The 27395-nt window shown below is 40.3% G+C and overlaps 1 protein-coding gene across 2 annotated transcripts in view; it reads left to right on the plus strand.

Moving 5' to 3' along the window:
* NEIL3 (nei like DNA glycosylase 3) overlaps window positions 1–17926 on the plus strand; it is a 478812-nt gene extending 460886 nt beyond the window's left edge. For both annotated transcript variants that reach the window (XM_048226218.2, XM_044387583.3), the window contains 5 exons: window positions 144–310; window positions 6020–6177; window positions 7593–8013; window positions 15670–15844; window positions 17453–17926. In XM_048226218.2, the coding sequence (XP_048082175.1) occupies window positions 144–310; window positions 6020–6177; window positions 7593–8013; window positions 15670–15844; window positions 17453–17635 (1104 nt within the window). In that variant the 3' untranslated portion in view covers window positions 17636–17926. The remainder of the gene's footprint in view (window positions 1–143; window positions 311–6019; window positions 6178–7592; window positions 8014–15669; window positions 15845–17452) is intronic.
* Window positions 17927–27395: the final 9469 nt, after the last annotated feature.

Below are 27395 nucleotides of genomic sequence, written 5' to 3' on the forward strand. Positions count from 1 at the left end.
TTTTTCTCAGATGAAAGAAAAGATTATATGGACTTATGTACAAACATGTAAATTTTCAACAAATTATTTTCAGGAATGTATTTTTGGCTCCTTAGCAACACTGTCTTATTGATAATATTATAATATTGTTTGTTTGTTTTCAGTGCCATAAAACAGGATCTGTTATCTCTAAACACTATAAGGTTTATAACCGTCCTAACTGTTGTCAGTGCTGTTGCAAAATAACTGTGTGTCGCTTAGGAGAGAATAACAGAATGACATATTTCTGTCCTCACTGTCAAAAAGAAAATCCTCAACATGTTGACATTCGGTGAGTTATCTAATTTAAACGTATACTATTTGCCCTAATCACTAACTCAAAGGCTATTAATAAGAACATAATTCAAAGGTATTTGAACCTTTGGAAGGAAATAGTAAATAACATCATCAAAAAACCTGGATAAGCTAAAGATGATGTATGGTCCACTTCTGGATTCAGTAGAAAATCTCCAGCTCAGATGTTAACATCCAGCGTTTTGCTTTAATCCCGTTTGTAAAGTGATCACCAGGAGCTGTAGATATGTCAATAATTGGAAAAGTGCAACTATCTTCAAAAGTTTTTGCTTTATTTAGAAGTAATATTATAAAGCATAAGCAAGATGTCTTTACAAAATTCATGTCTTTTTGGTGAAACAGTCAACTGCTTACTAAACACATATGCGGTGATTCTCCCAGCTGCTGAGTACGTCTGTTCCAATTACGCCTTCCAGAACTAGGGAAATAACCACAGGATAGGTTCAGGGACTCCCTGAGATGGATCTTAGCTACAACTCCATTGATCACCTGACTTCCATAAGCCCCAGCTCTGACTAGTGGAGCACAGTGATGTTTTGAGTCTCTTGGAATTAGTATGTGTTTGGAGCCAGTGTCCAGTAGTTGCCAAGAGGTCTGATTACTTCCTTTTCCCCAGTGCACAGTTACCCTGATAAAAGGCCCTAGGTCCCCGGGACAAATATGAATAATATAAGGGAGTGTGTAAATTATAAGCCAAAATAACCAGTACAGACATGAAGCCCATTGAGTGCTATAAGAGTTCAGGGGTGTTAGAGTTTTATATATACACACACAGCTGGAAAGATCTAGGAACAGTATGATTTGAAGTTTACTTTAAAAAGATAGGTAGAATTTTATCTAAGTAAATGAGAAAACAAACATTATTTAATTGGAAAGACAGAGCATGGCCACAAACCCTAACCATTCATAAGCATGGCATGTTGGAAGGATGATGGGCACCAGCGAAACCACAGGAAGGCTCCAAGTTGTTGAGGCATAAAAGCTAGTTTTACAGGTAGAATGGGATCAAATAGTAGGAATCGTTAGTCATTCTGGGAATGGCTGATGTCTTGCCGAAATTAGTAGATTAAGGACTTTTCAGTGGGTGGGAAATGATGAGACTAAACCTCGGAGGTAAAGAAACTAGTGCAGTGTGACAGTGAGAGAAGGTCACCGGGCCTGAGGTCAAGACACTGGAAATGGAACTTAAGTTCTTTAACTTAAGGGACTTAAGTTAAAAATTGTAAAAAGTAGAGGCACCTGGGTAGCGCAGTCGTTAAGCGTCTGCCTTCGGCTCAGGGCGTGATCCTAGAGTTGCAGGATCGAGTCCCACATCGGGCTCCTTCACTGGGAGCCTGTTTCTTCCTCTCCCACTCCCCTGCTGTGTTCCCTCTCTCACTGGCTGTCTCTCTGTCACATAAATAAATTTAAAAAATCTTAAAAAAAAAAAAATTTAAAAAGTCAACAAGAATCGTGACAGATTTTATATGTAGAACAATGCAAAAAATCTCAGACTAATAGAAATGTTCATGATATGGGTCTGGGAAAGCTGGGATAGAGTAGAACAGATGAACTTTGTGAAGCAACAGTGGACTGAAGAGATGTGCTTTGGGCCACATCCCAGGTGGCTAGTAATGGCTTGATGGTGGTTAAGTGAAGTATTCAAAGAGATCAGTTCACAGGGAAAGTAGAGAGGAAGGAACCAAGGTCTGAGCTTCTGGGAATATCCAGAGTAGGAGGAAAAGTGTGAGCCAAGAAAGCACAGTGATGTGGTTGGGAATAGATGGCCAAGCAGGGCAGGGTGCCGGCTGTGGAATCTGGGGCGGGAGGCGCCATCTTGCCGCTGTGGAACCTGGGGCGGGAGGCGCCATTCTGAGGGATGGCCACTGCCTTTGACGACTCAGAAACGATCTTCCAGAAAGCAGCCTCCATAGACATGCAGGGCAAAATTCATTCATTTAACCTGTATTTGTGGCTTATTCGTGGAACTCTATATTCCAGTGGGAGGCGATCTTAAAAAGAAGCTCTGTGTCCCGGGATGTATAAGGTATCCGGCAGCAATACATAGCGCTCTGCAGACGCATCCCCCTCAGTGAGGGGGCACATAGTAGCGGGGACGTTCATTTTTGATAGTTTGGGTGGATAAAATCTCTGAGGAGACTTTTGAAAGGGTCTGATGGCTTGTGAAGGTGGAGGAGAAGGTGACTGGAGAAGCGTGAAGAAGTCTCTGGCTTGTTTTATGGGGAGAAAGAAGGCAGGCGTGGCTGTGAGCGGAGCAGAATGAATGCGGGCGGAGGGCTGCTCGGCTGTGACAAGAAGTTTTGGTTTTATTCTGAGTATGATGAGGTGCCTTTGGAGGTTTTGAATGGGAGAGAAGTAACTGATGTATAGATTGAAAGATCGCTCTGGGTAGCGTGGGGTGTATTGACTTTGAGTTAGCTGGGAAGCCGCTGGAAGGTTGTGAGCAGAGGGGTGACGTACACTGACCCGTGTTTTATGAGGATCGTGAGGCTGCCAAGTGGAAAAGTGACTGTAGTGTGACCAGAGTGAAGGGATGGTGTCTGGGTGCCCTCAACAGTAGTGCCCGTGATAAATGATGGCAACTTGTGGGGGATACAAAATGGCTGAATTTAGGGTTTTTTTGGAAGTCGAGGTAGGGCTGTTAAGGGCCGAAACTTACACAATTTAGGGGCCTTCTTTGTGAAAAAAAATTTATAAGTATGAATGCTGAGTTTGGTCCTACTATGAATATTTAGAAAAACAACAAATTATAATTTAGAAACACCACAAACATGAGACAAATAAGATACTCTTATTAGCCACAAGCCACAACTGTGTCATCACTTTCTTCCATGTTTTGGCCTCACACTTCTTGCCTTTGCTGGGGGATGCATGTGTCGAATGGCCTTGCAGCCTGGGTCATAAAGGCCCTTGAGCAAAGAATGGGGCAGACCTTTTCAGGTCCTTCTCCTGAAAGTAAAGACAGTCCAGCTGCTCCTGATGCCACCGGGACACCTGGTCCCTGGCACTGAGCAGATGCAAGATGTGCTAGCGGTACATGGACCTTGCCTGGCAGAACCCCAGGACTGACGCCCCCAGCAGTGCTCTCAGCCTCCATCACGTGGCTGGAGTTACTGCTTGCATTCTCCATGCTCCCCGTTCTGGTCCACAGAGAACACACCGAGCTATGGAAGCTTCAGTAGCTTCAGAGTCAGTTTGCCTCTGGAGCAGAGCGGACAGGATTTGCTGGTGTACTGGATGTGGGATGTTCTGAGGGTAAGAAGTTTTTGGCCTCTTAGGTTTTTGGCCTGATAAGTGCAGTTACATGGTGATGCCATTTACTGAGATGAGGCAAACTAACAGAGTTGCAAGGTGAGGGGGTGTGGGGGGCGGGGTGATCGTTAATTTTATTTGCACTACTTTCCTGTGGTTGCCATGACAAATGACCACAATTGGTTGCTTAAAGCAGCAGAAAGTTACTCTCAAAGTTTTGGATGCCAGAAGCTCAACATCAGCTTCATGGGGCCAGAGGTGTAGGGCAGGGCTGTGCGCCCTCCAGAGGCTCTAGAGGAGAATTCATTGCCTTTTCCAGCCTCTGGTGGTGACTGGGGCACCTTTTCTTTGTGGTTTGCCTCACTCCAGTCTCTGCCTCTGTGGTCACATCGCCTTCTCTTGCAGGGGTATCCAATCTCCCTCTGCCTCTCTCTTACAAGGACACTGGGGTGTGGCCTAAGGGACCACCCAGATGATCCAGGGTATTCTCCCAACGTCAGGATTTTTAATTACATCTGCAAAGGTCCTCTTTCTTTGTAAAGTAACATTTACAGATTCCTGGTATTATGACCCATTATCTTTGGGAGACCATTACTTAGTCCACCACAGATGTATATTAACTTTGAGATTCCCGTTGCATCCAAGTGGGGATTGGAAAGAATTTCTTAGTAGGTGATTAAGAAGTGGAACACAGTAAAGGGAAGAAATGTTTCCAAAGCTTCTACAGGTAACAATAAACATATGTTTATGATTAGTCAAATCTGTAGGATAGAAGATAAGAATGGTGAGGGGCGCTTAGGTGGCTCAGTCCTTCAGCGTCTGCCGTCTGCCTTCGGCTCAGGGTGTGATCCCGGTGTTCTGGGATCGAGCCCTGCATCGGACTCCTCCACTGGGAGCCTGCTTCTTCCTCTCCCACTCCCCCTGCTTGTGTTCCCTCTCTCGCTGGCGCGCTCTCTCTCTCTCTCTCTCTCTCTGTCAAATAAATAAATAAAATCTTAAAAAAAAAAAAAAAGATCAGAATGGTGAAAAATTGTAGCATTTAGAAAAATCTGAAGATTATTTAAATTGTTTAAATTGTTTATTTAATTGTGAATGAATGCATTTTGCTGCCTTTCACAGTAAGTTGATAGAAGGCCAGGAGTTAGGTCAAGTATACAAATTCTATGGCAGGTCTGGGGTTCCATAGGAATAAGAAATACTAAGTAGCATTAAAAATCAGTAAAGGTAAAAGAACCATAATGAGATGTGTCTCACTCTCAGATTTTCTTATGCTATTTGTTATTTCACCAGACAAGCCTGAATTTAAAAACTGGTGTAATTATAGGTAAGGAGCAAAATGTTACAGGAAACAGGGTACCTCTGCAAGTCAAAGAGCTCATGCTCTGAAATGTAAGGTCCCATAGCCTTTACCAAAAAGCTTTTCTCAGTATGAATGTTTGGAATCCTGAAAGGAATCCGTGAGGCTGCCATGTTGCTTACCCACGTGACTTGCTCTGCAGCCCTCTGTATTTAAGAGTAGGACTTTATCAGACCTTTTAAAGGCATTTTGCATAACAATAAATAGTTAAGAATTCCAGGTAGGAGGGGCGCCTGAGTGGCTCAGTCTAGGTATCTGCCTTTCAGCTCAGGTCCTGATCCCAGACTCCTGGGATCAGTCTGGAATTGGGCTCCCGCTCAGCGGGGAGTCTGCTTCTCCCTCTCCCTCTGCTGCTCCCCCTGCTTGTGCTCTGTCAATGTCAAATAAATAAATAAAATCTTTAAAACGGGGGGAGGAGGGATTCCGGGGGGAGGAGGGATTCCAGGTGGGAAATCATGATTTACTTTGCATCCAAAAATCAGGGTTGGTTTTATTGTTTTCTTATTTATCTATTAATTAGGCATTTAACAGGAAACAGTTTTACCTGAAGGAAAGTAATCCGAGACTGGATTATCTTTTTCTTCATTATAGATCAGCTAATCGATATAGTGCTTAGTAGACAGTGTTGAGAAATTCTAGAGAGACAGGCACATGAAGCAACTAAAACTTTTCTCGTTTTACTTTACATGTTCTAATTTCTGCCTAAGTCTTTTTCTCCCCCCATCCCACCCTTCCCCATCCCCTGAATTTGGTTGAATAAAGATATCTTAGTTTGGCTTTGGGAAGAGTACCACTTACTTAAAACATTATTTGAGAAATGCTTCCTAGCAGTCATGTCAACTATTTTTAGTGGGTTTAAAAACAACAACAACAACCCGAAACTGATTCTAAATAAAAACGTTTATTTGTTATTTCTGTCTTTAACAGCAATCAGCAGGGCGCAAGAGGAAACATTTTATTAGAGAGTTAGGGCCTATACACACTTGGGTATTAATGTTTATAAGAATTTCTAAAATACCCAGAATGTGTAAGAACAGACTAACAGTGTTAATGATTAACTTTAAAATTCTTTTGTAGCACGTTGCCCCCGAGAAATACTACAATCAGGAGGCCATCTAGCAGAGGGGAGCATGTGGGTCGGAAATGTGAAGAGCAGTGGACGTGTGTGCTCTGTTCACTAATAAATAGGCCGTCTTCGAAGACCTGCGATGCTTGCCTGACTTCAAGGCCTACTGGTAAGCCTGAATTCAGATTTTCAGTTCCTTCCACTTCAAAGAGGGCTAATTATACAAATGTATATATCTTGTTCCAACTTGATATTTCGTAACTAAGTAAAATACTTTCTTTCTGAAAGGTTTAAAGGAATTGCCAGCCTTTGCATGTAAACCATGCTAATATTCTGTTGAGTACTTTTTTTTTTCAACAGGGAGGGAAAACATGCTTGTGCTAAAAGAGTACGTGCCTTTGTATCTCAAAAACTGAGATGATCACATCTGTTCTCTACTATTTCTAATGAATTATTCAATAAAGCTTTGTTTTATGCAGATTTCAGCAACTTTGGGTTTGTTATTCAGTCCAAGTGCTTCGTAAACTGAAAGGGAGGATTTTTGTAAGAATATCGTTGCAGGTGGAATAGAAAAATGCTGAATTTTTTTCTCTTCTTTATCCTTCCTACCCCTTGTTATTAAAATCTTTACCCAGACAATTGTACTGATTTCATTGAAATCCTTCAAAATAACTCTTTGCAGCTCACAATTTCATGCGTTCAGAGAAAGTAAAACCTCAGAGAGAGCCCGTGATTAAGAACCCGCTCATTGATGTGGCTCCTATTGTGTTCTCAAAGCGTTCTTTCTTCCTTCAATTAGAGATGAGAAAGTTCATTCTTGACTTGTGGACCCCACATTGTGCTGGCTGTCACACTGCGTTTTGTTCTCTGGGCCAGAAAGGCGGGCCTCTCGTGCACAGCTTTGCTGGAAGGGATGGCGCCTCCTGTTTTGGGATCTTTTAGCAGAGAGCCTTCAGAAAACCACAGTCCTAGGTCTCCTCGTTCATTTCGACTGAAATGCCTCTTCGCATCTCATTAACTATTTTCTTGTTCTTTCTCTGAGTACGGAAGACTACAATTTAGAACATATTACAGTACCGATTCCAAAATCCTGGGATGCTTTGCTGAAACATTTTTAATTAATGTTAAGTCTTTGTAATTCATCTTTGCCTGATTTTACTAAGCCTTTCCCTTTACTGTGTCATTCACAGAAACATTCCTGGTAATCTCGAGACAGGTCTCTAGCTGCTGAGCTAAAACTTCATGGCATGCCAACCTCTTAATTACCACTGCTTTAATATGTTGCCTCATAGTAACAGACTTGATAGCTGAATGACCTTTAAATCGTCAGACATAGTAAGAAGCAAATATAAATCTTTGTTAAACCCACCTCGAGCCTCTCTGAGTTGTTGAAATTTTGCTCTTTATGTGATACTTCATTTCCTAGTGAGACGATGGCTAATCCTGAATTATCCGAAGTAACTCTGTGTTATTCATTCTATGTATTCACTATCATAGGTGAATAGGTTTGAGTCATATAAAAAGATGTTTCAAATAGTCCATATATTATAGGAATACTGCAGAATTAACTCTCTCTCCTCCCAGATTCAGTAATCAAGAATGAAGAACATTCTACTGCCTGTAACAACTTAGTGAAGTATCCTTGTAATAGCTTTGGAAAACCAAGCACAGAACTGAAGATCAACAGGAAAACGGCATTTGGAACTTCAACCCTTGTCTTGGCCGATTTCAGCAATAAACCCGGTGCTTTGGAAAGAAAAACAAGCCAAAACCAGACACTAGATGGAGAATTTCAAAACCCTCCTCTGACTAACGTTTGTTTTCGTGATCCACTGCACCCTTCCGAGGAGAGAGCAAACCATATAACTCAACCATCTAACAAAGTAAACGTATCACCTACGGTCTTCTCTCAGTCTGAATTATTTAGTCCAGCATATAAAAAATTGAAAACAGCCCACTCCTCATCACCAGACCTCAAAAGTGGTAACCCTCGAGTTTCTAACAGGTATGATACTTCTAACCTTGATTTTGAAGGTATTTGCATTAAGTTTTAAGAAGGCAGGGAAGTCATCCACTACTAAAGCTGTTGCATTGATTCTGGAAGGTAAATCAAACCCGGAAAGATGATTATGGTAATTTACTTCCCTTGCTTTCTCTAGCTTACAATGTTAGAGAAGGGAAGAGAATGAAAACAGAACCTTCTATATCTATTTGTAAAAAGTTATTTTATTCTGACTGTAACTGTCTACAGTTCAATACAGAATATTTGGAAAATATAAAGAAAAATGTTTAAATCCCCCATAATCCCACCTGATATCAGTCACCACTGTTAGCATTTTTTTTTTCATATCTCCTTCCAAAAAAAGATAGTTCTCCTAAAAGGGAGACTTACTTATGACAGTTCAGTTAAGTGTCTTCTAAAGAGAGGGGCCAGAGATACTTTTAGTGACATTTCTGCTAAAGAAAGTGGCTTTATCTCAGTAGCCGTGTGGGATGGTGTTTGTTTCAGCCAATAAGGCCCAAAGAACATGTGTGCTACTTTTGTATCTGAACTTGAAAAGTTGTCATTTTGATAAGTAAATACTAGCAGACCAGATATGTTTTGAGACTCTGAACTTCACATCTAGAAGTCCCCCCCACCCCCAACTGCTGTCACCAGAGACACAGCAATGTTAATAAACAATGTCACCCCTTCTCTTAGGATTCTTGGCAGCGTCTAAAACTACCTGTCCACACTACCTTGCTTAGACCCTTTATCTGGGCTTCCTTGCTCTCGCAGCCTGATACTAGGCTTCCTTCAGAGAGAGACGTTTTTCCACAATTTTTTTCCCAGCCGTTTTTTTTTCCCCCTTCAGAAAGCAAGTGCTGTCCATCCTGTATTTTCACAATGAAGTGAAGGTAGAGAGTCTTCTTCGAATGGGTCTTTTAGTGCCAGTGGGAGACAGCAGAAAAGAGTTGGTGTGTGTGGGATTTAAAGTGATCGTGGCGGGAGTGGGGGTTGTATTATTAGCTTCTCCCCAGATGGACTGTGTCTTTGCTGAGGGGAAGATTCTCCCCTCAGGCAACAAGAAGGGGGACCAGCTGGGGTACTGTTCCAGACCAGCCTGTGGGAACCGTTGGAGCTTATTTCATAATTCTGAGGCAGTATTTGGTCAATAGATCCTTTTGTCTCAAGTCTTCCAGCCCAACTCTAAATTTACTGTCAAGTTAGTCTTGATGATTTATCCTTGGCTAATTTCTTTAAAAAAAATCTTGTTCATAATCATTTATAATAACTGCTTTAACTTTTGTCCATAATACTCAGAAATGACAGACATGTGAATTAAGCTGTGGAGGCCAAGCATTTAACTAACTGGATCGGGACACTCCCTTTACACTTTAATCCTAATTAACGCCTAATGAACCCCAATCAAAGGTCATGAAGGAGCTCAGGTCTGGAGCATCTATCTGAGTTGGGAAGCTGTCCTATAAGAAAATTCTTCTGTTCTGTAGCTTCAGCGGAAAGAAGTAGATGCGAGCATGTGAGCATTTTAAAGTGTTGTGGCCTTCCTTGTACCCAGATGAAATATCTTGGCATATTTTTATTTCCTCAGTGCTTTGTAGAAAATCTCAGACAATTTAACTAATGAATTAGGGATTTAAAAAAACATTAATGTAACCTTAAATTTAAATGATTTCTTCATAAGCCATTAGTAATAGGGTCATGTGATTAATCACAGCACACAACATTACTTAGAAACGCTGCAGCCTGCATGTGTGTTGAATATAAGAACCCCAGGACTGAGACTCTAAAATCAATCAAGATCAACTAGCAGAATAAATGTCAAGTGATGAAATACATTCACCCAGCAGCCCTTCTGCACCCAGCTACTTTACAAGGAATAAATTGCAAATTACTGTCATTTATTTCATTTTTCTCCTTGTCTGGCAGCTACAGTGTTCATCTTGTGGACAAGATGCCGAGCAGAAGCTCACAACATAATACGATTAAAGCAGGTGGTCCACTCAGAGAATTTATAGCCAGTTTATTTTTTTCTTTAATAATTATATGGTAATTAATTCGCTTTTTGTTCTCTTAATTACTGATCTTATCACCACATGATACATACTATGTTGATGAGGCATATTTCCAGATTGGTCTTTGGATATACTTGAATTTTATCCAGCTACTGGATTATAAATTAGATGGTTGAACCGATTTTTAAGCAGTTCAGAATACTGCTAGAAACAGTTTTAATTCTTTGATCCAATTATTGCAAATACAGAGCAAAACACTAGGGTGCGTATTCAAAGAACACATGTTTCGGTTAAGGCTTTTCCTGAGCTGAGCAGAGGTTCACTTGGAGGAGGAAATAAAGCCGGCAGAATCACTGACATTTTCTCCTGTCTGCTAGTCGGGGTTGGCTGAGCTCCACCTCTCACACCGGGAGACACTGACCGCTTAGGCGCGCTCCCTGTCGCCTTTGCAGTTTTCAGCCCCCAAGGATTTTAGAACCACCTGGGACCATCTAGGATGAGTCACAGAACCTCTGTTTTAGTTCTTGAATTACCGCTGAGCTGCAAAATCTACATTTAACAACACTGATTAGTTCAAAACATTTTAGGCAGTGTTTTTATTATAAAGAATCACCCTATCTGTAAAATAAGTTAAACCATGATCAATTGATCATTGAAAACTATCCGTTTTTAAATTACAGACTTGTACATGGTCATGTGCTCGTTCTTGATGATAGTCTTTATCTGATCTCTGTTCAGTGTTATTTATTAACAAGTATTTATTGAGAAGCTATTATGCATCAAGCATTGCTCACTTCTAATGACGTTTACTTTACCATGACAGAGCCAAATCCAGCCCACCACCTGTTTTTATGAAGTTTTATTGGAGCACCTTCCATTCCCATTGGCTGATGTACTTTCTATGTCTGCTTTTTATGCTACACCACCAGAGTTGGGTAGTTACAACAGACACTGTTAAGACCCACAAGCTGAAAATATGTGCTATCTGAAAAGATTTGTCAACCCCTGATCTATTATATTAATAGGCCACTTATAATCCACTGTTAATATTCAAAATGATGATCCTAGTTATCAAAATAAGTTAAACTATTTTGTATGCTAAGTTTACCTAAGAAAATGCTCTGCTACATTTTAGAAAGTTTTTAAATAATGATGCAAACAAAGAGGAACCAAGATGTCCTCAATTAATCAGAACATTTAATTATCCTGGATAATGTTTTCTATCATAAAATTAAGATTAGCTGTGCATATTTAGAGTTGATGTGATCGCAGGTGGCACCTGTATCTTGGTTACATTAACTCAGTGCCTCACAAGTTAATGTGCATATGAATCACCTGGGAATCTTGTTACCATCCAGATTCTAATTCTGCAGGCGATCTGGAGCAGGGTGGGTAATTCGTGTTCTCTGAGGCTCTCCCAGGTAATGCTGATGCTTCTGGTCAGCGGACCACACTCTGAGTACTAGGGACAAGATAGCATGTGAATATTTTTGTCTTTCACTTATACCAAGGAGGAAATAGAATGAAAGACAGGAAATGAGGAACCCAAGGGGGACACTGGGGCCTTTTTTCCCCCACCTTAATCCTCCCTTCCACCTTGCCCCTCCCCAGGAAAGCTTTACTAGTAAGAGAATTTAAACCTGTCCTGGGTATTTGGAGCCCTGGAGATGTCTAGGTTGAAGCAAATGGGTTAGAAAATGTCCCACTAATTGTTATCTAAGGCAACCACTGTCAAAATAATGTAGAAAACTATGTTTACATGTGTGAATCTTTTTCTGTAAGAAAGCATCATTTCACTCCTTTCTATTAATTTTTTTACCTTTTTATCTTCCTAACAGTTTTTTTTTTCTTTATCCATTCTTTTTTTTTTTTTTTGATGCAGTGTTCTATGATTCTGTATTTGCATATAACACCCAGTGCTCATTGCAACATGTACCCTCCTTAATACCCATCACCAGGCTAAGCCATTCCCCCACACCCCTCCCCTCTGAAACCCTCAGATTGTTTCCCAGAGTCCATAGTCTCTCATGTTTCATCTCCCCCTCTGATTCCCCCCCTTCAGTTTTCCCTTCCTTCTCCTAAAGTCCTCTGTGCTATTCCTTGTGTTCCACATATGAGTGAAATCATATGATAATTACCTTTCTCTGCTTGACTTATTTCACTTAGCATAATTCCCTCCAGTTCCATCCATGTTGATGCAAATGGTGGGTATTCATCCTTTCTGATGGCTGAGTGATATTCCATCGTATATATGGACCACATCTTCTTTATCCATTCGTCTGTTGAAGGGCATCTCGGCTCCTTCCACAGGTTGGCTATTGTGGACATTGCTGCTATGAACACTGGGGTGCACATGCCCCTTCTTTTCACTACATCTGTATCTTTGGGGTAAATACCCAGTAGTGCAATTGCTGGGTCATAGGGTAGCTCTATTTTTAACTTTTTGAGGAACCTCCACACTGTTTTCCAAAGTGGCTATACCAACTTGCATTCCCACCAACAGTGTAAGAGGTTTCCCCTTTCTTCACATCATCACCAATGTTTGCTGTTTCCTGCCTTGTCAGTTTTTGCCATTCTAACTGGTGTAAGGTAGTATCTCAGTGTGATTTTGATTTGAATTTCCCTGATGGCTAATGATGTTGAACATTTTTTCATGTGTCTGTTAGCCATTTGTATGTCTTCTTTGGAGAAGTGTCTGTTCACGTCTTCTGCACAGTTTTTGACTTGATTATTCCAAACCTCATTCAAAAAAGTAGAAAAATCCCGAATATACAAGCTAACCTTACATCTAAAAGGAACTGGAGAAAGAACAGCAACTGAAACCTAAACCAAGCAGGAGAAGAGAGATAATAAAGATTAGAGCAGAGATCAATGAATTAGAAACCAGAAATATAGTGGAGCAGATCAATGAAACTAGAAGCTGGTTCTTTGAAAGAATTAATAAGATCAATAAACCACTGGCTAGACTTACTCAAAAGAGAAAGGACCCAAATTAATGAAATTATTAATGAAAGGGGAGAGATCACTACTAACACCAAGGAAATAGAAACAATTATTAGAAATTATTATCAGCAACAATATGCCAGTAAATTAAGCAACCTGGAAGAAAGGGATGCCTTCCTGGAAACCTATAAACTATCAAGACTGAAACAGGAGAAATTGACAATGTGAATAGACCAATAACCAGTAACGAAATTGAAGCAGTGATCAAAAACCTTCCAAGAAAAACAAGAGTCCAGGGCCTGATAGATTCCCTGGGGAATTCTACCAAGCATTCAAAGAAGAAATAATACCTATTCTCCTGAAGCTGTTTCAAAAAATAGAAACAGAAGGCAAACTTCCAAACTCGTTCTATGAGGCCAGCATTACCTTGATCCCAAAACCAGGCAAAGACCCCATCCAAAAGGAGAATTACAGACCAATATCCCTGATGAACATGGATGCCAAAATTCTCAACAAGATCCTAGCTAATAGGATCCAACAGTATATTAAAAGGATATCCATCATGATCAAGTGGGATTCATCCCTGGGATGCAACAGTGGCTCAACATTCGCAAATCAACCAATTTGACAGAACACATTAATAAAAGAAGAGGCAAGAATCACATGATCCTCTCAATTGATGCAGAAAAAGCATTTGACAAAATACAACATCCTTTCCTGATTAAAACTCTTCAGAGTGTAGGGATAGAGGGAACATTCCTCAATTTCATAAAAAACCATCTATGAAAAGCCCACAGCGAATATTATTCTCAATGGGGAAAACCTGAAAGCCTTTCCCTTAAGATCAGGAACACGACAAGGATGCCCACTCTTGCCATTATTGTTCAGCATAGTACTAGAAGTCCTTGCAACAGCAATCAGACAACAAAAAGGAATAAAAGGCATTCAGATTAGTAAAGAAGAAGTCAAACTCACTCTCTTCTCAGATGACATGATACTTTATGTGGAAAACCCAAAAGACTCCACCCCCGAATTACTAGAACTCATACAGCAATTCAGCAACATGGCAGGATACGAAATTAATACACAGAAATCAGTTGCTTTTCTATACATTAACAGTTTTTTTAAAAGCACATTTATGATCCCCTTGCTTTGGTTTTGACATTTCTTGACTTCTCTACAACCATCTACATATTCAGCGTCTCTCTAAGTTGAAGTTTTAATATCCCCTCCTCTCTTGGAAGGGGCATTGGTGAAATGGAGGGAGTGTGGAAAAGCAAGGCCTGGTGCCTTCTGGCTTTGCTCTTTTGGGATGGTATTACCTGTTACTCTAAAATACCGGCTACTGTCCCTCACCCCGAAGAAGGTAGCCACAAAACAGTTGCTGGCAAAATATTTAACTAAAGTGATTTCCGTAGTTATACCTGCTGTATGACCAGCTTCAGAAACTACCCTCAGAATATTTGAGTTAATTTAAAGCAATGTATTTAAGCATCTGTGTTCTGAGTGATTTTAAACCAAGTTCACCACAAATAAAAGACCTCATATGTCAGATATATTTCAATAAAACTGGAAAGAAAAAAATACCTCACACTCTGAGCATTTCAATTACATATGATACCTCGAGGCATCATAGGAACAAGTATATGAAGAATGGAGTTTAGGAAGCAAGAAAAAGGGGAAGTATTTATGATTTTTAAAGGATTTTTAAAAATTATTTAAGAGTGATATTTTATTCCATCCTAGAAATTATTTAATAATGATAACCAAAACAAATGAGAAAGGATGAATTTTTTACCATTAAAAAATTTTAAAATAAGGATATTAAGGGGAAGGACTTCTGTTTTTTATTAATGTGAGCTCTTTTTCTCTTCAACTGGTTATTAAAAAGACTAATTCTTATAAAGGCATTATTAAAAATACACAAAATATAAAAAAAACTTAATCATGAAGCTCCTTTTCCAAGGAAAAATTCTGCTTTTCCAGCTAACAGTAGAAGTCCGGCTTCTGACCTTTGTCCACTGTGTGCGGGAATAACCTGCAGATACTCTTGATCCTAATTGTGGGGGAGAATAAAGCTTCCCTTGTAGCTTTACAAAACACACATTTCTGCTCTGCCAGGTGGACTGTGCCTTGCTGAAGTATGATTTCCGCTATTGTAGTAGCCTTGATCAAAGAAAAGCATAGGAAATTGTCTTTAAAGTGGACAATAGAAAGGGTGATCTCTTTGGCCTTGTCAGAGCCATCGATGAGAGTTTGCTACCAATAAGAAAATAATTAGAGAAGACTGTCATTCTAGTTTCTTCAGGGGGCGGGGAGCAGTGGGCTTGAGAATATTTTAGAGGAAATAAAAGGGGCTACACTGTAATCCTGAGTAAGGGAAGAACTGGATACCACAAATGAAAAGTAAGTTAAGTGGATGTCCTAGGTGCACATTTCAGCTGTTTTTATTCTTTAGAAATTTTAATTCTGTGCTTTGGGTTCATAGGTAGGTTTGGAAGTGGATTAGGATTACCTGGGAAAACCAAGAATTAAAAAGATGTCGCAGTGTGTGTGATGACCTACAGTTGACCATGGTCCACTATTTGGTACCGCGTCTTGGTACAAACAATTCTAACGCGGCAGGATGATGGGGTGAGGTAGTGGGAATGATCCCTTTAGCGCTGTTACACTGTAGTAACTTTGTAACCTGTCATTTCAGTGAACTTGGAATTAATATGACAGATGGTACTTGCGCATTATATGCTGACAGTCCTCGCTGCAGTAAACACAACCGCCTATGTGTTCTCCGGGTTGTACGGAAGGATGGCGAAAACAAGGGCAGGCAGTTCTATGCTTGCCCTCTACCTAGAGAAGCACAGTGTGGATTTTTCCAAGTACGTGTAAGATTTTTCAAGCTTGCTCTAGTGTAATTGAATACTTCTGTTATTAAAATGTAATGAATATTGGGGCGCCTGGATGGCTCAGTCAGTTCAGCGTCTGACTTGATTTTGGCTCAGGTTATGATCTCAGGGTTGCAAGATCGAGCCCCACGTCAGGGCTTAAGATTCTCTTTCTCCCTCTGCGCCTGCTCCCTGCTTCCCCCACCCCCCAAAAAAAGAGCAATCAATAGCAATCTTTTTTCCAGTTTCATCTTTAAATTTTATTTTCTTTTTCACCTTTAAATTTTAAATAGCCATGTTGACACTTCAGTTGAAGGCCTGAATGTTGAAGAACTCAAAATTCAAAGAGCTTCATCAAAAAAAGAAAAAGTGATCAAATAATAGCTGTTAGATGATTCTAATGTGTCACATGTGTAACCACAAGTGTAGATGTGTTGCCCTTGGTTTATAAAGATAGAAGGGTATTGAGTGATTTACCCAGGTGGCCAATAATCCAAGATGTAAACGTGCTCTTCCTAACTTCTGCTACGAAACCCACCCTTGGTTTGTGCATTGGATAGAAGTACACAGGAAACATAGTTTACATGCCGCAGATTTACAGTAAACTTAGTGAATCTGATTACACAAGTTGGCCCAATAACAATGTAAATAAAGGGCGATTCCTTCCCCCTTTGCTGATCTGTGAGTGTGTCCCTGGAAACGAAGATGGGATAGGACCCTAGAATCTGGGGTCCTTCTCCTTCTTCAGTCTCACTTTCTGTGTTTCTCGGGGTGTGAGCCTCTCACTATGCTGAGTGTGACTCTAATGTGTAAAGATATGTATTTTTCCCAGTTGTTGTATCTGGTGCTTAACTGAAAAAAAGAAAATACTGATCTGTTTCAGTGCTGGAGCAAAAATTTTTTTGGTTGGGCTCAGTAAGAGAGAAAGTCTCTGTCTTCAGTGTGGTACCTTCCTAAGGAATTTTCCAGGTCTTAACCCCTGCACAAAATGTAACTCCATCCTACTGAACTGACACATTTCCTCCTCAAGGAGTTTTTGTGGATGTAATGGAAAACATATTAGGTAGCAAATTAATAATAATATCACAGCCTGCTCTAAAGCCCCCTTGAGGTCAAAATTTATAAGAATAATACAAGAAAATCTGCCTAAATTCATCCGTGTAATTCTGTATTGGATTCTTTCTTTTCCTAAGAGATGAAGGAACTTTAGTATCAAACTCGTAACAAATCTTTGATCTTAATCGTTCTAACTGAAACAGATTGATAGCAGAAACATTGGTGATTGCTTTACATCAAAATTCTGGTTGTTTTCACATATTTTCAATAAAGAAGAAAGAAAGAACTATAAGCATGCCTTTAGACAAAGAGAAACTCAGAATCATGGCAGTTTTCTGCATAATTCAAGCAAATTTGTAGGAGAGATGCTTTTTACAGCCCGTAAGCTTTTTTGAGGGCAAAACTAATGACTTGTGTCAATTTTACAATGTCAGATTAATAGTAGCAGGGAACGTGGGGTGCACCGATCACATGTACCCAGGCTCAGCCTGTACACATTTCTAACCTGCACCTAAACTTTACAATCCTTCTGTTTTCACCCTGTAGTGGGCAGATTTGTCCTTCCCATTCTGCAACCATGGCAAACGCTCCATCATGAGAACGGTGTTGAAGATTGGACCTAATAACGGAAAGAATTTTTTTGTGTGTCCTCTTGGGAAGGCAAAACAGTGCAATTTTTTCCAGTGGGCAGAAAATGGACCGGGAATAAAAATCATTCCAGGGTGCTAATGTTTTCTCCTTCTGTAGAATATCTGGCATTTAATTTCTTCAAACCGTATATAATGTTTAGTCTCCTTTTGTTTAATAGAAAGATTGTAGGATATCTGTGGCACATTTTATAGTTGTTGCACTATTTGAGAGCTACTCTTTTTTTTTTTTTAATGTGTGCCATCTTTCCACTCTATGGTATTTCTTTTACCTTGATTAAGACTCTAGGTGTTTCATCAGATGTACCATATATTCTATTTATCATGTATATATAATGCATTTAGTAATGACAATAAAGTATTTTTAATGTGCTGTTGCTCTCTTGCAGCTTCTTTGGGTAGGGGGAGAGGATTACGTAGTGCAGTGAAATAGCTAAGTCTTCTCTCTGTAATGAGTAATGTTCTTGGGCATCGCCACTCTTCAAGGCATATGATTAAAGTACTTCTTGTTTTCTTAAATGAAATTTAAGGAAATGAGATCTCCCTTATGGAAAAGAACATTTGCTTGTTTTTATTCTGTTCAACAGACATCAAGTTCCCTGTTAAATGCTAGAGATAAGCCAAACACTCGGATAACTTCAAATGCATTTTCCTAGAAACGTGTGGAGATTCAGAATATAAAAGTAACATTTAGGAACAGAAGTTGTCTATAGATCTTTACAAGAGAATTTGATTTCAATTTTTCTGATCTTGATTTTAATATCTGAAATTAATTTTTAAGAGCAAGTGCATTTAAAAAGCTTACTAATGTGCTATTGTTTTTTTATTTCTCATTTTATCTTCCCTCTGTTCTTGTGTAGCCCCAGACAAATTTTAGTGCAGGTACCTATATAACTACTTACCAAAAGAAAAGGAAAACCTCAGTGTTAATGTTATTTCTACATGTTTGTGGAAAATTCCACTCAGAGCTGGTTCAGTCTATTAAAAAGATTTTTAGAAAACTAAAGGACCGCAGAGAAGATGGTTTGATCCCCCCCCCCCCAACCTTCCCAGTCTGTTGCTACATTGTCCGTGCAGAGCTCTCAGAATTATCAGCATATGAAATTCTCAGCAAGGCCAGAGCATATGCTGTGGTCTTATCTGCACTTGAACTCTATGTTGAAGAGACAGAACTGGGAACCAACCCAAGATCAGTGATCCCAACCCGAAGAGCAACAGGACGATGACTACAAGGCCGACCCGGAACTGGGCTGGACCGCGGGTGAACTTAGCTGACCCGGTGTGAAGTATACAGGACGTGCGTTCAGAGCAAAACTGCAGACTCCTTGTGCCACGGGAGAGAAAGGCCCATCTCTAAGGAGGCTTCCATAAATGAGCAAATTAATGCCAGGGAAGTAGAGGCAAATGAAATGCAATCAATTTCAGTATGATGCTTATAGACACTTACCTAATAAGAAATACACAGGATCTGTATGAAGAAGATTTCCCTGAGAAGCATCAAACAACCAGTTGGACAGGCAGAACAGGATCTTGTGTGGAAAGAATGGATGTTTGAAAAATGATGTTCGTTCAAACCTACTTCTGAGTTTTGACTACATTTTCCTTCAAAACCTCAAGGAGGTTTCTGCTTTCATGATGAGGCAAGCTCTCACTGAACCCAGCTGTAGTTTCCGGGCAACTGGATAACTAGGTTCTGCACACACTCAGCAATGATCCTGCGGAGAGAACCAAAGCTGGCAGATTCTGGAGAGGGGTAAGGTTTGGGAGGCAAGAGCAGCTGGAGGTAACTTCCTATATGTTGCAGTTTTTATCCTGAGGGCAGAGCAAAGTTAGTACCCAGCGGGCCGGCCAAAGTGTGGCAGAAGAGTCCTGAAGAGACCACTGGAAAGGGGGGAAATAGGGGAGATTCCAGAGGGGGAGCCCCAAGTTCTGTGCTGAAACTCTGCCCTTGTCCTCGCCTGACCCTTGAAACACCCCAGCCACGTGTGGGGGCAGACTGCGCACAGAGCAGCTAAGGACAAAAGAACCAAACCAAGATTTGATCCATTGCCTGAGAGAATTTGCAGTTTGAATCCAACCAAATTAATTGCTGGTGGAAACAAAAACATCAACACTCTCTAGAGGAATATCCCAAATCCAGACCCACCTCCATGTGATATTCAGGATTCCATCCAAATTATGTAACATAAGAGGAACCAGAATAATGTGACCCAGTTTCAGAGAAAAGACAAACAACAGAGACCGACTCCAAGATGACCGAGACATGGGAATTAGCAAACAAGGGTTTTAAAGCAGCTATTGGAACGATGCCCATTGAAGTCCATGCCATAGGAACACGGTGCCGGACGGAAATGCAAATCGTTAGGAAGCAATACAGAAAAGCTGAAAAGGCAAATACCTAAATAAATAAAAAATATTTCCTATTTTCTCTTAGTTTCTTTACAATACGTGGGACTGTTGAAAGCAAGATAATGTAACATTGCCTTGTGAGATGCATAACGCATGCGGGTATATTATGATGGCTATAGCATGAACGTGGAGAGGTTGAAGGAGCTGAAAAATTCCAGGTTTTCTACATCTTCTGCGAAGCGTTACCATTTTATCTCAGTTGTCGGAAGTTAGGTATGTAGATGTAATACCTACTACTTGTCAACCACTCTTTCTTCTGACATTTTGTCAGTCCCACACATTGCCCCCATCCTTCTGAGATCCCGAAGATACAAATGTTAGCTCCTCCGATGGCTGTGGTCCCTGAGCCTGCTGTCTCCACTAGCGAGACCACCCAGCAAGCTTGTCTATGTTGGTGATTGTGTTTCTCAGCCTGTACTTTCCAACCTGGTTCTTTTGTGTAACTTCTGTTTGCTGAGGATTTTCCATTTTTTAAATTGGTTTCAAGAGAACTTAGAATTGATTCTGTAAGCACTTGGAAAATCCTGGTCGGATAATGCAGACATCTGATCACCTCATTATTGCCACTGGTGGAGCGTCTTTTCTTCTTTCGATTATGGCTTTCCTGCTTTGGGGCATGACGGGTGATGTTTTGTTATATCCTGGATATTTGGTTATGGTGTTAGGAAAGTCTAGAGCCTATTTAAGTCTTCTCTTTTAGCACGTTGTTGTTCCAGTTTGATCGGATGTGTAGCTTCTGGTGTAAATTGGGGGCGTCAGGCCCAGGGACCATGTCGTCACAGAGCCCTTGCAACGTGGTTCTGGTTGGCTTCCTTCTGCTCCTGCCGAGGCTCCTGCTCGGTGCTTCCGGGCTGTCTCAGGCAAAGAGGTGACTCCCCTGGCCGCCCGGTGCTTCTAGGCCACCTTCTGCAGGGGGCGTGGGGGCAGAAGCCATCACGTCTCTGTCTCCTGATGCTTCCGGCTGGAGGGAAGCAGGTATGGCCCTTGTCCCACATCGACAACATGGACGCCCACAGCAGCGGGACCGGGACCGGGCTCAGCCTTGGGAGCCTGTTGTCCATCACTGTGCTGCTTTTCCACGACATGCTATGTGATCCGCTGCTCTTCAGCTCTTTGGGGTTTATCTGCCTGTTTCTTGGTATTTCAGACCCCTAGCGTATGAATATGAAGGATTTCAGTGATGGGGGCAGGCTGAGAATGAGTAGGAGGTAAAGTGAGGAAGACGCTGTGAAGAGCTGCTGTTTCCTGGGCCCTTCTTTTGTGACAGCGGCTGTCATTTCTCTGGAGCATTTCATTGAATCCTCTTGACCACCCTGGAAATAGGCTTTATTATTGTTGTTACTTCTCATTTTCCAGTTTAGGAAACCTGGTTCGTGTAGGTTAAGTAGGAGAGGCGTCAGTGTCACACAGGCTGTGGCTTGAATGAGGTTGTCATCGCACGAAAGCCCACCCTCTGAAGCAAGCTGTTCTCCTTTATGTTTTCAAGAAAAGTGCTGTTCTCAGAACTGCGGGTCTTTAATCTGCACAAATACCTAACATACGCAAATGAAAATAATCGTGGTGCCATGATAAGATTATGCTCATTTTTCCCCTAAAATTTATTGTGTTAAATGGCAATGTTGAAGTGTCCACAAATTTGTTTTAAATTCCCACTGCCTTCTATTGCTTTTATTTATTTAATTTCCATTCATTTTTTTTAATCCATTATTTTCATCTACTTTCTAAAGGCACCTATTGTTGCATATTCCAAGTCACCATTATTAGCAAGTTGGTGTACGGAAGGAAAGAATAAATATTCTAATGAGTTTCCCAAAAGATGTAACCTCTTTTTTTCTTTGCCTATCTTTACAGAATAGACACACATTACCGTGTGTCTCCTGTAATGTTACTTGTCCTATCTGCATTTCCTAACGTTCCCCTCTTTAAGGGATTTTATGTAACTCTTCTTTGTTCTTCACAGAATCTTGCCAAGCTTGTGCCTTGCACACAGTAGAAACTTGGTAAGCATCTGTTGAATTTAATAGATAAAAGTTTAATATAATGTCAGTCTACTGAACATTTTTAACCTTGTTACCACTACTCAAACATGAATGCACTTAAATGTCATTGAACAGAATGTTGCTGGTTTATTATAAAAGAAAGAAATTCCTCAGTGTCTAAAAGCTGTTAAATCTTTCTAGTAATTTAAACGAAAGTCTCTCCCTCTCTCTCTCTCTCTCTCTCTCTCTCTCTCTCTTTTTTTTTTTTTTTTTGGCATTCTGCAGACATTTGCTTGCAAGTGGACAGGCCAAAACTAATCACATCAAAGTGTATGCATTCATTGAAAAGGAAAAAAAGAAAAAGAAAAAAAGAACGCTGCCTTACTGCTAAACTGTATTTAATAGCATAGAGATGAAAAAATGTACCTACAATGCCCACTGCCCATGAGTTTGAACCTCTTCATTTTATAGGAAACCAAACCAACTGGCTTAAATAACTTCTTAGTTTTGAATTCATTTAATCCCTATCAAGCACCTACTATGTGAAAAAATCAATGTTACGTAGGTTTAAAAAAGAGCTTGACAGTCTCTGAGGTGGAAAATCATAAGGGATACCAGCCCTATAAGCAAGGGGCAGAAAGAACAGTGAAAAAGAGCTCACTCACATCTGATTCATGAGCTGGAAGAGATTCTGGAAAAAGACGGCTATTGGAATACCACCTTGGTGAAGGTTTGCATATGTAGAAGGGCATTTCAGGCAGTGAGCACAGCATGCACAAAGATAGCTAAGAGCACCAGCACAGGGAATGTGTGGGGAATAGCAAATAGTCCTGTGTGGCTTCAAATAGTGTATTTTAAGGAAAGGTATGGACAGGAAGAAAAAGGTACATAGGACATGTACGGGAAGAAAAATCTTTGTAAAGGAAGACTTAATTCCATTTCCCTACTACAAATGGATTTTCCAAGATGGGCCAGTTCTTTGTTCTGAGGATGTAAAAATAAATAAGTCCCTGCATCCCCTGCAGGAACCCAGGGGCAGATAACAAGCCAGCGCACCCTGGGACCTGTGCTAGATCACCGATGCGAACAGAGGGCTTCTTGAACAAATGAGAAGAAGGAATCTATTCTGCCAGCATTGTGGGGAACTGTATGTGTCATCCTTAATTACGCAGATTCTGGAATAAGACAGTTCTTAAAACTGCTAGTTCAAAGACCTGCCCTATCGCTTACCTTGACCTTGACCATGTGACCCTGAACATGATATTTTGTTAAGCTTTGGCTACTGAAAGCTAAGTCCCAGTTAACTCATCAATGAAATCATAACAGTACACCTCGCAGCACTGTTTTGAGGGTAAAGTGCTGTATCCATTTAAAGGGCTAGCATAGCACTTGGCATTTAAAAAACTCCATTTCATTTCATTATCTTTATTATTGCTACTCTTAATACTACTGCCACAGCTATTGTGGGATGTCTCGGAGAGGAAAGTGCCGTGCCAATGGTCTCACAGGAGGATTTGAATTTCACCAGACAAAGGCTTTCGTGAGCTCCTGAGGAAGTACCTGTTGAGTCTGGTGAACAGAGAACCCAGAACTTTAAAAAAGGAAGGTATGAGGAAGGAGATGCTGGTGTGACTGTCATGTTTCCAGTGATACCTCAAAAATTTAGAAATAGAAAACATAAAAGAATCACTAAGAACCTTAATTTGTGAAGGAAATCCAAAGTCTCAGAGAAATCCAGGCGTATGTTACATTCTAGATGTAAATCCAATAAGGATTGTAAATCACTATCAATACAATTCTAGTCCAATTCTCCCCGTTTCTTGGAGGGCAGAAGAGACACCGCTTTGGGGGTGCGTGGGTGGCTTAGTTGGTTAAACGTCTACTTTCAGATTCAGATTCAGGTGGTGATATCAGGGTCCTAGGATCGAGCCCCATGTGGGGTTCCAGGCTCAGTGTGGAGTCTGCATCTTCCTCTCCCTCTACCCCTTCTCATTCTCTCTCTCTGTCTCTAACAAAAAAAAAATAAAATCCTCAAAAAAAAAAAAAAAAAAAAAGAAGAAGAAGAGGAGGAGGAGGAGACACGGCTTTAAGTTCACCGAAGCCCTACGTGTACAGTGTTCCTGGGAAAGCAGGTTATAGGATCGTACCATGTCACCCGGCGCGATGGACCCAAACAATCCACAGGGTCCCGTTCATTGAAGTCTACCTTCAAAGCGGTCAATCCAGTGCTAACAAGGCCTGGGGCAGGCAGAGGATGGAAGGCCCCTGTTCTTGGAAGTTGCAGAAGGAAAGCTGAGAGTTCAGGGGTTGGAACACTTTCTACTTATTATTTGGATCCTGTTGGCTCCTCTAATCAAGAGTAGTGAGAGAGGAAAAAGGCAGTTTAAAGGAGATGAAGAAATGAAACGGTGATGATAGAAGAAAAAAATAGAGCTTGTGAACGGCAAGGAAAAGAGGAAGAGACGCCAAAAGCATCTGTACGGACACTTTGCATCCGTCGTTGGCAATCAGAAACACAAATATATGGAGAGTCGACAAAAGAACAACCTTCTAAATTTTTAAAACTACACACTAGCTTTTTGGACTAAACGCCATCATAAAACGCAAAACTGCAAAGCACATTAGCAGCGTCATTACAACAGTTCCTCGTCCACCTTGCGTGTTAATGCCTCGATGTCGCTCTGACCGACCGCTCGCAGAGGCATCTTGGTTCGCATGTTAATAAATATTTGTCTGCTTTTAATATGCATATATTTTTCTCATTACTGGGTTATTACATTCAGCTTGTTTGGCCGCATTTAAAAAGAATTTATTTTGCTATCAATGGCAGAAAACAATTTAGGAAGCTGAACGGAGCAGGAAGAATGTGAAATCTAAGTATCTGAGTTGGTTATTGACTCATTAGTTTAATAACGTGTGTTCTCCAAACTTGAATAATTTAAATGCATTAGAAATGATACAGCATTAAAAAGTGCATTCTTAAAATGGTAAACACTGGATCTAGGATCTGAGTTTGTAGTTATTACTTATTTAAAATAAACAAGCAAATTCCATTGAGATATGGTCTCATTTTCAGGAATGGTCTATTAGCAGGCAGCAGTGAGCACAACAATTAACCATATCAGCGCATTAAAGCCTAATGTCTAAACTCAACATAGCAGCAAACACACATCCTACCATGGCCTATTAAGTAATCAGAAATGATTGCAGATAATTAGCTCATGAACAGCTGCATAAACTCAAGTATTCCATTTTTTATCAGACATGGAGACTTCAAGGGGAAGGGAGGTTTATCAGCTCTGTCCTGAACTGGGTGGGAGTAACACCGTGAAACGAAATTAGGGATGGGATTCTAACATTTGAAGGCATCCAGCCGTTTTAAACTTTCTTTTGATCGTACTCCTTATGTTCACACGAATAAAGTTCCGTAAGTGAAAAATATAGAAACAAGGATATTACTGGTGACCAAAAGCCGCTTATGAAATAGGATAATAGGGAAATACATCAGTAAAATTCCTGTAATGAGTGTGTATCATTCATTTTTGTTTGTATTCTTCAATCAAATTTAATTTGCACATTCCCATTATCCCTTCTGAATGAGATTATATTCATATATATACCTCAATGATGATATTTTTACAGTAAATATATAGTTGCATTTGAATTAATAAATATACTTGGTAAGTATTTCTTTCTTAAATGAGTATCCTTTTTTTCTTTTTTTTTTTTAACTAAAGAAAATGTACTGAACAGAACATAACTGCTTTTAGAAATCTGAGGGACTGATAGGACAAAAAAAGAATTATGTTTTCATATAGGTCCAGAAAAACGGAACTAAGAGACATGAGATTATGGGTTTAATGGAAAGGAAAAAATGTCCAAAATTTGAGCTCTTAAAACTGAACTGGGTTGTGGTAAACTGAACTGTGTGAGATGTTTAGGTCCTTCCCAGAGGTCATTGAATAAATTCAGTGACTGACCTTCACCAAGAGCAGATGTGGTCAGAAAGGACCTCAGGTTCCATCAAAGGCTCCTTCCCATTGTAAAATCCTAGGAATTAAACCTCTAAAGGAAATGGTTTGGCAATCAATGAATCATTATTGATGGTGCTAAACTTTTGGGTGGCATTTCTAAATATTTGCATTGAAGATTTGTATCGTGTCAAATTACATTTAGCATGTTTAGTATTGTTTCTTGACAGAATTAGTTTTCATTTTATTTATAAGTCTACCAAGGATAAGATAGATACATAGATAGATAGAGGGTAATAAACAATTAAAAACCATGAGTTTCACTCACGGAGAATTAGTTCTATTGTACGTATTTTATATTTGTTTTCTCTGGTTATCCTCATTTTGGTAATATTTTAACAAATATTTAGGGGGCTGTTGTGCTTGACCAAGTTGTTTAAAGTCTTGGGGGGAAGTAAACATTCAAAGCAACAATTGCAATTAGATCTAATATGACAAGAGCTGTCATAAAGAAATAGAACAAAGAGAAACTAGGAAAACAAGCTCCTGTGGCACCCTGAGGGACACCAGGAAGACTTCCTGTAGGCGGAAATACTGGAGGTGAGTAGTTGGCCTGCTACAAACAGGTAGAGATTAGGAGGAGCCTATAGGCACAGAAGAGTTTATAGGAGGTGTTTGGCGTGGAGAGAGGCTATTTATTGTATTATACCTATGGAAGATAACTAAAGCCCAAATCAGCCAACTTGGGTTGTGGTAATTGTTTTCATATCATTCATTCATTGCAAATTGTTGGTTACTCTCACGCAAACTTCCCAGAGTCTGTCTACTATAAATACTAGCCATTTCCGGGAGCCATGCTAGGAAAACTAATAAAAATGCGGGCCGGCCACATCAGCGTTGCCCTAGAGCTTGGGAGACTTTCCAGGATCAGGGCCAGAGATGTTTTGCCGTAGGAAGCCCTCAGGGAACTCTTGTGCAAGCTCCAGTCTGAACCACTCTTCTGGAATGGAGTATTTACGTGGGTTTTAGAAAACGTTTTAATCCACTATATTAAAATCAGCATGCAATGCTCCTTTTTAAAACGTGCCGTAATAATGACTCATTTTGAAATGGAATGAAATGTGAGGTTGAGGAAAGAGCAATGGATGGTCAGGCGACCTGGTTTCTAATGTCGGTCCTACACTTCATAATAAAAATAATTGCTGCTAAATAATGTGCAACCCTGCCAAGAGACGGAATGTCTCTTAGACCTCAGAGTGTTCAGACATAAAACAAGGAGGTGGTGGTGGAAGAATTCTGACATCCCTAAGTCTAAAACACTGTGGCTCTGAATGAGTTTCAATGTCAATTATTTGCATAATTAAGTAATGTAATCACACCAGTCTCTTTGCTGATTCCCGTCCATCGTTTTTTCTGCTTCTAGTGTCTTTTGCAAGCCCTCTGGTCCTTGCTCTCTGCTGTGTTTCCTGGCCATCACTTCTGA

The sequence above is a fragment of the Ursus arctos genome, unplaced genomic scaffold, assembly GCF_023065955.2.
Source record: "Ursus arctos isolate Adak ecotype North America unplaced genomic scaffold, UrsArc2.0 scaffold_27, whole genome shotgun sequence".
Lineage (NCBI taxonomy): Eukaryota > Metazoa > Chordata > Mammalia > Carnivora > Ursidae > Ursus > Ursus arctos.